General features: G+C 42.2%; 1 protein-coding gene across 2 annotated transcripts in view; it reads right to left on the reverse strand.

The window, feature by feature from the left end:
• LOC121437853 (sorting nexin-27) overlaps positions 1-12,954 on the reverse strand; it is a 100,049-nt gene that overhangs the window by 5,599 nt on the left and 81,496 nt on the right. For both annotated transcript variants that reach the window (XM_041637942.1, XM_041637943.1), the window contains exons 8-9: positions 8,962-9,051; positions 223-372 (exon numbers count right to left, since the gene is read on the reverse strand). In XM_041637942.1, the coding sequence (XP_041493876.1) occupies positions 223-372; positions 8,962-9,051 (240 nt within the window). The remainder of the gene's footprint in view (positions 1-222; positions 373-8,961; positions 9,052-12,954) is intronic.

Consider the following 12,954-nt stretch of genomic DNA (forward strand, 5'->3'; position numbering starts at 1 on the left):
ATGTACACTCACATGCACGCACACACACACATGCATGTGTACACACACCCCCACCATACAATAATCAAAATGAATAATTTGGTGTAAGGAGTCAATGAAGTAAGGATCAATATGGATTCACTGATTATCAACACAGTTTTGATTTCAATTGTCCCACAAAGAGGATCTAAAACAAAGAAAGTATCACAGAGCTCCTGGCCCAGCCTCAGGGAAACAACCTACCTCCAGTTGCCCTTCTTCAGTGCAGGCATGAAGCTTAAAGTGCGTGATGCTGATGGCTGTGATAACGTGCCCCTTCCTCCTGGAGTCACAGGCACAGTGTGGGAAGATGATTTCATTGTAGCCCTCACAAGTCCTTAGCATGTTGAGGTACTAAATAAACAAAAGTGAAAACCATGTCACAAAGACACTGAAGCACAATGCAGAGTTACTGGTGGACAAGAGTATTTCACCAAAACTGCCCAAAGCCCTTGCTTCTGACTCGCATTTGTCCCTGCGCTGGGTCAGGCCTCTGTGCACTCCTTTATCCCATTCTTAGCTTCTACTGCCACCCTCCTAACACCAGTTCTTCACTTAAAGAGACAGGAAAGACGCTGATGTCAAGACCACCAGTTTCAGCCAGTGTGGTCCTCTCCCTCCACTGCACTTCAGGCATGGGAATCTAGTCTATCTTCATAATTGTTTCTACCCATCTTTGCTAATCAAGTTACACCGATCCTAATGATGGAGACTAAACTACTACACAGCTCACACCCATGGCCAACTCGTCCTCTTGTCACTCTACAGAACCCAGAGTGAGGTTATCTGTCAGAAATGGAACAATTAGACCAGATCCCTAGACTTCCCTTTCTTCAGCATCAAAGAATTCCTAAGTGACTCTGTTGTTACAAGTCTCAAGTATGTAAGTGTGGTAGTTAGTTTCAATTGCCAACTCAACATATTCTAAAGCCGACTGAGACAGGGGCTCCATGAGGAACTGTCTAGACTGAGCTGTCCATGGGCACGTCTGTGGTGGAGGTGGGGTTACATGTTCAAACTGATGTGGGAGGCCCAGCCTAAACGCGAGTGGCACAACTGCCGGGCTTTGGAGTTAGACTGTCTAAAGGGGAAAGGTGAGCTGAGCAGGCATGAGTGCTATGGACTGTGCCGGTGTACTGGGATGAGCTGTTTCAAGTCCCACAGCCTGAACTACGAACTCAAATAAACCTTCCGCTGATTGTCAGGGCATTTCATCACAGCAGCACAGAGAAAACTAAGACCGTGCGCCTCCTCGTACAGCATCTGGACCCAAATACACAAATACATGATCCTCTCAAGGTTAATCCAGAGATGCCTGTGAACTCTGAAGCTCACTCGGCCTTGCTCCTGATCTACTGTTACCCCTGGTCTCTGATTCAACTCCCAATTCCAAGGTGAGAAGACACATGGATGGAACACGAAAGCGCGTAGAAAAAGGGAGATGAAGGAGGAAATAAAAAGATTCACAATCTCTGAGCTGGTGTCCTTCCAAGGGTTACCTCAGAAATAAGCACACGGGATTACTCCCACACGCGCACAGGAAGTCACAGAAGACCAGGGCACCACCCTAGGTGACTTCAGCACATGAGAGCCAGACAGCTGCCTTCTCTCTTACCAAGAGATGACTCGAGCACAACAAAGGACACCAGGCCATCTGCGGCTCTGCTGCTGCTATTAGGGGCTCAGGGTCCAGGGAGAAAGGGATCACTTTTTTTTTTTTTGCCTACTTTTTTGTTTATTTGTTTGTTTTTCGAGACAGGGTTTCTCTGTGTAGCTTTGGAGCCTATCCTAGAACTCTGTAAACCAGGCTGGCCTCAAACTCACAGAGATCAGCCTACCTCTGCCTCCCGAGTGCTGGGATTAAAGGCATGCGCCACCACCGCCCGGCTTCACCCTGCCTACTTTATATTCTTCTTCAGTAAAGTAAGTGAAAAGATGGGAAATTACAATGAAGAACAGAGGAAAAAAAACAAAAACGGAGGCAGGTGAGTTCAGAAGAGCCTGTTTCCCCTCATCCTCCCACCATCCCACTCCACCCACCTCTGCCCTTTCTACTGTCCTTCCTGTACCCATGGACACAGATGTTAGTTGCTGCTCTAGCACTATGAGAAGAAGAGCAAAGCCTGCTACATACAGGCAAATATGACAAGAGGCAGGTGCTCTGGAGTGGGCAGAAACTCTTCTGAGCTATAACCAGTAACAGGCCTGGGATAGACAGCAGAGAGGAGTGACGGGGTCACTGGGCTGGCTCAGATGACCTTGCGCTGGAACTCAAATTGCATTATTTCCTAGTTATAGAACCTTAGACAAGTTACTCAATCCAGCCCCTTACTCTCTTACTCGATAAAGTGGAAAGAATGATAGCAACTATGCCATATTATTTGTTAGCATCAAATATAAAATATTTATGCACAGAATTTAATGCATAATTATATAATTGATAAATGATAATTTAAAATTTTTTTGTTTTTGTTTTCCTTTTCAAGACAAATTTCTCTGTGTAGCCCTGGCTGCAACCAGGTTGTCCTTGAACTCAGAGAGATCTGCCTGCCTCTGCCTCCCAAGTGCTGGGATGAAAGGTATGCACCACTACCACCCAACAAAGTTTCTCTGTGTAGCCATGGCTGTCTTGGAACTCACTCTGTAGACCAGGCTAGCCTCGAACTCACAAGAGATCTGCCTGCCTCTGCCTCCTGAATGATGGAATTAAAGGTGTGGGCCACCACTGCTCAGTAGTTAAAAATCTTTTTAAGCCGGGTGCACGCCTTTAATCCCAGCACTTGGGAGGCAGAGGCAGGTGGATCTCTGTGAGTTCGAGACCAGCCTGGTCTACAAGAGCTAGTGCCAGGACAGGCTCCAAAACCACAAAGAAACCCTGTCTCGAAAAACAAAAAAAAAAAAGGTCTTAAGAGCTGAAGGAGTGACAGTACACCCACTTGGAGTACAAAAAGGAATGGTTATGAAATGACAGATCTGGAAATTACTTTTAAAATCTCTAGAGCAGGGTGCTAGCTGAAGAGATAGCTCAGCATTTAAGAACAGTTGCTGCGCAGGCAGAGGATCAAAGTCCGGTCTCCAGCACCCACACTGCAGGGCTCACAACTGTCTATTACTCTAGCTCCAAAAGATGACAACCTCTTCCAGATTCTTTGGGCACTGCATGCACATGGTACACATACAGACAAGCAGACAAACACACATTAAAAACAAAAACAACTTCCAGTGTAGGGACTGGGAGAAAGAATACCTGCCAAACACGTGTGAAGTCCTGGTTCCAACCTTCAGCATTACGGAGAGGGAAGCAAATAAAAAAAACAAAAACTCCAGTACAAGACAGAGCCAAACAAAGCATGAAGGTTATAAGGTGAAGACAGCCAGCCAGTGTAGCAGGTGGTACATGTGCCATCCTTTCAGCTTCTCTGTGTGCTTAAAAACTTAGGATAGCCGGGAAGTGGTGGCGCACGCCTTTAATCCCAGCAGAAGCAGAGGCAGGCGGATCTCTGTGAGTTCGAGACCAGCCTGGTCTACAAGAACTAGTTCCAGGACAGGCTCCAAAACCACAGAGAAACCTTGTCTCGAAAAACCAAAAAACCAAAAAACAAAAAAAAAAACCTTAGGATAAAATGGTAAAGGAAAAAGAATGCCCTGAACCCAGGCTCCCAACATCCAATCCAAGCCATACTCCTAACACAGTCATTAGAAATGCTGACAGGTGGGGGCTGGAGAGATGGCTCAGAGGTTAAGAGCACTGGCTGCTCTTCCAGAGGACCCGAGTTCAATTCCCAGCAACCACATCGTGGCTCACAACCATCTGTAATGAGATCTGGTGCCCTCCTCTGGCCTGCAGGCATACATGGAGGCAGAATACTGTATACATAATAAGTAAATAAATCTTTAAAAAGACAGGCTGACAAGCTCACACACAGCTATTCTGCTCAAGGGTGCTTCAGAACCTGTAATGCAGGTGGGTGTCACAGAACCTGAAGATGAGTTCTGCATGTTCTTTCACAAAAAAAAGTTGACACTGGTGCAGGACAATTGTCTATATTCTATCAACTATGTTTTAAATAAACGCTGATTGGTCAGTAGCCAGGCAGGAAGGGACAACAGTCAGGTGGGACAACAGTCAGGTGGGACAACAGACAGGAAGTAGAGGCAGGTCTATGAGAACATGGGAATTCTGAGAAGGAGGAAGCCCAGTCCTGTCCCAACCACAGAAGAAGGATGATGTGATTGCTCCGCTAAAAAAGGTACTGAGCCATTTGGCTAACATAGATAAGAATAATGGGTTAATATAAGTTATAAGAGTTAATAAGAAGAAGTTAATGGACCAATCAGTTTATAACTAATGTAGACTTCTGTGTGATTCTTTGGGACCTAACGACTGTGAGAACCAGGCAGGACAGAAACCTCAGACAACACGACATAAAAGAAATTCACTGAGAATTGTCTTCTGCTGTTCTGACAAACATATCTGTACATTCCTAATAGGGCATTTTACTGTACAGATTTTTTGCCTTTCAGATAGGGTCTTATTATGTGGTCAGGTAGGATAACCTGGAGCAGGTTAAGTACACCAGACTAGCCTTAAACTTGTTTCTGTCTCTGTCATGAGTACTAGAATCACAAGCTTGGTCCACCATACCCAGGCCCTCTTTCTTTTCTTTTCTTTTTTTTTTAAAGCAGCACAGATAAAGGCAAAGATTAAGAAAAAGCTACCAGAAGAGACATGAACCTCTGCATATTCTGAAAGCTCTGTGATATTAAGAAAATATTATTCCTGGGGCCTCTCCCACTGGAAAAACGTCGCCTGGAAGTAAAGGGTACCATCTTTCCCTTGACTCCGGGGAAACATGCAACATGAGCAGCAGTTCTAACCCCAGCTCTACTCTGACGAGTCACAGATCCTACAAACTGGATTGAATGTAAATGACTCAGATAGGCCCATGGGTTTGAACACTTGGTCCCCAGCTGGCTGTGGAAGGAAGCTGCAGGAGGCAGACCTTGCTGGAAGAAGTGGGTCCTTAAGGGAGTCTCTCACTCCTGTCACCATGATGGAGGGACTGAATCCTCTCTAACCATAAGTCAGGGTAACTTCTTCCTCCCTTACATCACTTCTTGTCTAGTATTTGGTCACAATAAGCAAGAAAAGTAACTAGGACACTGGGTAAGGACTGCACTCTGAGTACACTTTGTAAAATGAGGCTAATACTTCATAACCAGTCTAGAATGGACCAGTACAGACTGGATCTCCTCTTCTTATCCTTGGATTCAACAATGTCACTCCTGAAAGCAAAAGACCTTCAAAGACAGTCCTTATTGGCCTAAATTCTAAAGATAATCTGAATGGAAACGAAGGGCACTCATATCCTTGACAGGAAGTCAGATACAGTCTTACAGGGACCCGGTCTTTGGAGATTCTTGGGTTGGTATTATTTCTTAGGTACACAATCTTAGGTACACAATCCCAATATTGCTGCATTTGTAGCAAACTTGAAAAGAAGAAACACTGACACTTTACATGAATTTAAAATTAGAAAAGGTAAATTTTTATTTTCTAACATATTGACAATATATATCTACAAAAACAAACGTTAAAGCTAGGCACAGTGTCTGCATCTCTGATACTAGAACCTGGGAGATAGAAGTGGGAAGATGTTCAAGACCAGCTTTGGCTAGATAGCAAGTGAAACCCCAGCCTGGGTAGGAGGCCTCGCCTAAAAACAAAGCAAGCACACAGAATTATTCTGTCCATTCTCTATTCTGAATAGCTAAATATTACATATGACTTAGGTAAGTGACCACTTGGGTGAAAGAGGAAAAGTATAGTAAAGGACATTTTATTAAAGTTCAGTAGTTAATGAGAGAGAGGTATAGTACCTAACAGCAGTACAGTTCAGGTGAATGGGTGAAGGGTCCATTCTAAAGAATTCTGTGCTCTCCCAGCTCACCTGTCTAAGGTCAAACCAAAGGTCTAATGGAAATATGGAGGAACCCTGGGAGCCAAGTCTCCCCAAGCTCGAATTGAGATTCTGAAGCTCTTCAGGTTTCACAATCTTAAGTATGCTTTTTTCTTTCTTTCCTTTTTTGTTTTTTTTTTTTTGAGATAGGGTTTCTCTGTGTAACAGCCCTGGCTGTCCTGGAACTCGCTCTGTGGACTAAAATGGCCTAGAACTCACTGAGATCCACCTGCCTCTGCCTCCTGAGTGCTGGGATTAAAGGTGTGCACCACTGCCCAGCTTCCAAGTATGCTTTTTAAAATGTATTTTCTACTTTTATTGTATGTATGCTTATATACCACATGTGTGCCTGGTGCTGTGGGGGCAGAAGAAGGCATCAGATCCCCTGACCTGCAGTTAGATAGTTGTGAGCTGCTGATGTGGGCGCTGGAACCTGACCCTCAGTCCTCTTCAAGAGTAGCCAGAGCTTTTCACCACTGAGCCATCTCTCCAACTCCCAGGACAATGGATTTTTGTTTATTTTTTGAAAGAAGACCTCAATAAGTAGCTCTGGCTGGCCTGGAGTTCCTATGCAGGCTGGCCTCACACTCACAGTGATCTGTGGGTGTGTGCCATCACACGTGGTCCCAGTGCTAATATTTTTTTTTAAGATTTATTTATTTATTACGAATACAATACTCTGCCTGCATGTGTATCTGCACCCCTGAAGAGGGCACCAGATCTCATTATAAATGGTTGTGAGCCACCATGTGGTTACTGGGAATTGAACTCAGGACCTCTGGAAGAAGAGTCAATGCTCTTAACCTCTGAGCCATCTCTCCAGCCCCCCAGTGCTAGTATCTTAAAGAACAGTTGTGTTTTAAAATATTATTTCATAGACAAAAAAATTCCCTTAGCCAAAATCATGCCAATATTTAATTATAAGATTTTTGATTTTCTATTTTAGTTTGCTTGTATGTATTGGTAAAATGGTTCCTGTATTTCTAGTGATTTTCTATGGAAAAGAGATTATTTTTTATCATGTAAGTGATAAAATAGCTATCTTTTCTAGATATAAGGCTATGAGCTAAGATTAATGCTGACTGTATTTACCTTCTAACTTAATGGTTCTCTGTGTATGTATCTGGGGGCGATGAATGAAGTCAAGACATGGTCTTTGTGATTAGGCTGATCTCAAACTGAAACTCGTTAGATAGCCCGGTTGGTTCTAAATAACAATCCTTTTGCCTTAGCTTCCTGAGGACTGACATTATAGGTGTATACCACCACACCTGGCCCAATTAAATTAATAAATTAACTTAAATGGATAAGTACACAGAAGATAAAAAAATAATTCACGTAATGTATCAGAATCATTACTAATGCACCTACTGTCCTGTGTGACACACATGGAATACTGCAAAAATTACAGTTATAAGTGATCTGCCAAGAGAGAAATTGATAAATTTATATATTTATAACTATATTATATATAATTATATAATGATATTATAAATATATAACTATAAATTTAAAAAGACTGAAATTTTTATATTCTTTACATTTTATTTTTATTTTTACTAGTTTTTTTTAAACATTCACTGTATTTACAGCAGATACAAAATAAAAATTAACTTTAAAACATTTAAAGAACATGCAAGATAGTGCTATCCAACAGAACTTCCTGCAATGCTGAAAATGATCTATACATGTACTGTTCAACATGGCAGCCACTGGCCACATCTAATTACTTAACACTTAAAATGTGGCCAGTATAACCAAAGGAATGAATTTTAAATAATCAAGTTTAGGGACTGGAGAGATGGCTCAGTGGTTAAGAGCACTGACTGCTCTTTCAGAGGACCCAGATTCAATTCCCAGTACCCACATGGCAGCTCACAACTGTCTGTAACTCCAGTTTCAAGGGATCTGTCACTTTCAGATCAATGCATATAAGATAAATTTAAATAAATTTTTTAAATTTCAAATTTAGATTTAAATAGTTACACAAAGCCAGTAGTGTCTAAATCAAATACAATTCTAGGAAATGACACATTAAAAAAGCTCTAATGAGCATAACTGTCTAAACAAATGGAAAAAATAAGTTGTAAAAGTAATGACCTTGCTAACTCATGACTAAACTAAATGTTAATGTTAAAAACCTAACTGTAGTCTCACCATATGGAAGGCTGAAATAGGAAATTCAAGATAAGCTCAAGGCTAACCTGGTCTACACTGACAGTCTGAGGCCAGCCTGGACTACATACCAAGCTCTAGGCTAATCTGGACTAAGACATGCTCTAGAATAGATAAATACTAAAAGCTTTAAAAAAAAATACAAATACTAGGTTCTTACAGAATATTTATATTATAATGTTAAGGATTTTTTTAGATTTATTTATTTCATGTGTATGAGTGTTTTGCCTGCATGGATATAAGTACAGCATGTGTGTGCCTACCGCCCAAGAAGGTCAGAAGAGGGCATCAGATTCTCTAGAACTGAAACTACAGACGGTTGTGAGCAGCCATGTGCATGTTAGGAATCAAACTCAGATCCTCTGCAACATCACCAAGGGCTCTTACCCACAGAGCCAACTCTCCAGCCCATATTGTTTTAGACATCACTCTGGTGCTGGTCCGAGACAGGACTCATGTGACCCTTAAACTCACTAGGCAGCTAAGACAACCTTGTCTTCCCGTCCCCACTTCCAGAGTGCTAGGATTATAGAGTGGATCACTATTCCCAGCTTTGTCTTATGACATCTCCATACAAAAGAATACTGTTTGATTATTATTAACAACATTATGTATTGAATTATAATAATCTAAGTTTCTGATGTAATCAATGAGGAGATACAAAGGGATTTTGCATCAAAGTCTATAGGCTCCCTCTTTTAATTAATCAAGCCTCTGAACAGGTTGTGGTACCTTTCAAAACTGACTAGGACAAGAAATTTAAGAGGTAATGAAGGTATTTTATCAAAATATTTGGACGCAGACTTACCATGACCATTTTCCTTTGTTCAAACAGCTTCTGTAACTGGTAAGACTTCTCCTCTGCTTTAATGTAACCTTTCTTCACATCATCAACAGCCTATCACAAAGCAAAGGCCAAGAAAGAAAATTATGCAGGTGCATTTTCAGAAAAGCTTGCATTCACCTGGAGCCCCCCATCATCGCTGCAGAGTGAATGCCATCACACAGGTGTATTTAATATTAGAGTAACTAGTACTTAAGGAGGGTGCATGTGAGAACTCTCTTGTCAAGAGCAAACTTAAATACATGGAGGAAGAGAGAGTACACATTATCTATTAAAGGTAACAATGACACAACCAAGTGCAAGTGTGCAATGTGCAGTCAGAACAGGAGCAGCTGTAACCATGGTTACGGGGAAGCCAGAGGCAGACACTCCTTGGCGCGCTGAGTAAGAAAGTCTCTCAGATGAAGTCAGGAACAGGAATAGGTGTGGCCTAAATACATTTAGGACATAGACCTGCTGAACTTAAGGCAATGGGGCTAAAATAAGCATGTTTGTTCTCTCTCTCCAAATAGGTGCACACACATATGTGTATAGATATATTTGCATACATATAGAGATAGATAGATATGGATCTGTAAATGCGCACACACACAGAAATGAGGAAGGAATAGAATAATAGCGGTAATCAAGGATGTTGTAATACTAAGATAAAAATAATTTCTAATAGTTTTACTTCTTTTTTTCTTGAGAAAGTTTCTCACTCAGGCCTGTTTGGAGATCACCATGTAGACTAGACTGGTCTTTAACTCATATTTCTCCTGCCTCAAACCTGAGTTCTGGGAATACAGAAGTGTGTCACCACACCTGGCTTACTAGAATCTCTGAAAAGAGAATGAGCTCAAGATTGAAGTCAAGAGACTGGATCAACTCCTGGCTCTATTCCCAGCTGTTGTGGAACATTACTTTAACTGTGTAAGGATGTGTTACATTTGTTTATGTTACAAAATAATACTTTACCTATGTAAAGGTCTTTGCACTCGTTTATGCTGCATCTATTTAACTATGTAAAGATGTGTTACATTTGTTTAATTATGTAAAGATGTGTTGCCAGTTCACCTTGCCTAATTAGTCTAATAAATAGCCAAATGGCCAATAGCTACGCAGGAGAGAGACAGGTGGGGCTGGCAGGCAGAAAGAATAAGTAGGAGGATTCTAGGCGGGAGGAGAGAGAAGAGAGAATGAGGGAGAGAAAAGGGGAGATGCCCCTGGACAGCCAGTCAGGCAACTGCCAGTCAGTCAGACACAGAGGAAGCAGGAAAGTAGGGCATACAGAATGAAAGAAAGGTAAGAACCTCGAGGCAAAACACAGATGAAAAGAAACAGGTTAAATTAAGTTGTAAGCGCTAGTGGAACAAGTGTAAGCTAAGGCTGAGCATTCATAACTAGTAATAGGTCTCCGTGTCTTTATTTGGGAGCTGGTTGGTGGTCCATTACACCCTGCCAATGTCCACTTCAAGGTCACCAAAGGCAAAGTAGTGGTAGTTACCATAATGGGTAGCCCAGGCAAAGAAAGGTCCATAATGGTCCTGTAATGGTCAGCACAGGCAAAATGGTTTTTATGGTGACACGACTTGAATGGACTTTGGTACTAACTAATCAGCCATAGTGTTTCCAGGCTTGAAATAGATAAGAAGCCTACTGCATTTTTGCTCAATTTGTATAAGCAGAAAAATTCTCAAACAAATGTAAGAAAGGGTACACTGGCAGAAGGAAATCTCAGTCTGTGACCCAATACCAGACTTGAACCAGTTTGCAGACCCAGAACCCCTTGAATGAAGGGGTAGCCTGGTTCCCTTGAGGAAGGAACTTGATAAAATACCTTAAAGGTTTACAGTTAGCCATTCTCCAGTCCTTCTCCAGACAGACATAAGGCCTTTTACAAGGGTAACTGTACACTGGGAGAAAGGAAACATTCGGCTATTCCAGGGTCTATTAGATCCTCATTCTAAATGAACACCAATTCCTGGAGATAACAAGAATACTGTGGCCCTCCAGCTACAGTAGGGGCTTATGGAGGTCAGGTGATTAATGGAGTTTTGGCTAAAGTCCAACTCACAGTGGGTTCAGTGGGTTTCAGAACTCAGTCTGTGGTTATTTCTTCAGTTCTATATTGTATAATTGGGATAGATAGAAGTTGGCGGAATTCCCCATTGGTTCCCTGACCTGTGGAGTAAGGGCTATTATGGTTGGAAAGGCCAAATGAAAGCCTCTGAAATCGCCTACCAGGGAAATGGTGAACCCAAACCAGTACTGCGTACCAGGAGGAATTGCAGAAATTTGTGCCACCATCCAGGACTTGAAAGTTGTAGGGGAGGTGGTTCCCGCATCTCATTCAGAAGGCAGGTGGATGACGGAGAATGGCAGTTGACTTGCCAACTCAAGCCAATGTGACTCTGACTGCAGGAGCTGTACCAGATGTGGTGTCCTTACTTGAACAGATTAACACATCTTTTGGCACATGGTATGCCGCTACTGATCTAGCAAATGCCGTAAGGACCACCAGAAGTACTTTGCTTTCAGTAGGCAAAGCCAGTAGTAGACCTTTAGAGTTTCACCTCAAAGGTATCTTAACTATCCGGTCCTATGTCATAACTTAGGTTTGACAAGATCTTGATCATCTGTCTCTTCCACAAAATATCACATTGGTGGGCTGGAGATATGGCTCAGTGGTTAAGAGTAGTGGCTGTTCTTCTAGAGGTCCTGAGTTCAATTCCCAGTACCCACATCTGGTGTCCCCTTCTGGCCTTCAGGCATACATGCGGGCAGAGAAGTAAATAAATCAGCTGGGTGGTGCTGCTGTACCCTTTAATCCCAGCACTTGAAAGGCAGAGATAGGTGAATCTCTGTGAGTTTAAGGCCAGCCTGGGTCTACAAGAGCTACTTCCAGGACAGCCAGGACTGTTACAAACAGAAACCCTGTCTCGAAAAACTTAAAAAAAAAATGTGGATGCATATGTGTCTGGGAGAGAGAGGGGGAGATATGCACATGGGTGCAGGTGTTTAAAGAGGCCAATGGTGTCAGATTCCCTGAAGCTGGAATTATAGGTGGTTGTGAGCTATTTGACAAGGGTTCTGGGAATCAAACTCAGGTCCTCTGGAAGAACAGTACGTGCTTTTAACTACTGAGCCATCTCTCCAGTCCCCATCTGGTTGGTTTTTTTTCTATTTTTTTTAAATATTTATTTATTTACTCATTATGTATACAATATTCTGTTTGTGTGTATGCCTGCAGGCCAGAAGAGAGCACCAGACCTCATTACAGATGGTTGTGAGCCACCATGTGGTTGCTGGGAATTGAACTCAGGACCTCTGGAAGAGCAGGCAATGCTCTTAACCACTGAGCCATCTCTCCAGCCCCTGGTTGGTTTTTTTTGAGACAGGATTTTATTATTTAGCCTTGGCTGGCCTGGAACTCACTATGTGTACCAGGCTGTCCTGGAATTCTGAGACCTGCCTTTGCCTCCAGAGTGATAGGATTAAAGTTGTATGCCACCATGCCCAGCTATGCTCATACTTTTCTTTTATTAAAAATAGATTTCTTTAGCTGGGTGGTGGTAGCACACATCTTTAATTCCAGGCTCCAAAGCTACACAGAGAAACCCTGTCTTGAAAAACAAAAACAAACAAACAAAATAAAGATATTTTTTCTCACATAATATATCCTGACTACAGTTTCCCCTCCCTCTATTCCTCCCTTTCCCTCCCCTCTGGATCCACTCCCTTTCTGTCTCTCATTAGAAAACAAACAGGCTTCTAAGGGATACTAATAAATTATGTAAGAAAAACAAAAGCTGCTAATACATCGGAATTGGTAAAAACAAACAGAAGGAAAAAAGCCCAAAAAATCTAACTGTTGATACATTCAGGAATCCCATAAAAACACTAAACTGGAAGCCATAATATATACACAGAGGCCCTGGTACAGACCCAAGCAGGCCCTGTATATGCTACCTCAGT

This window comes from Microtus oregoni, unplaced genomic scaffold (genome assembly GCF_018167655.1).
Source record: "Microtus oregoni isolate MIOR12 unplaced genomic scaffold, Mior012 000054F_ref0000373, whole genome shotgun sequence".
Classification (NCBI taxonomy): Eukaryota; Metazoa; Chordata; class Mammalia; order Rodentia; family Cricetidae; genus Microtus; species Microtus oregoni.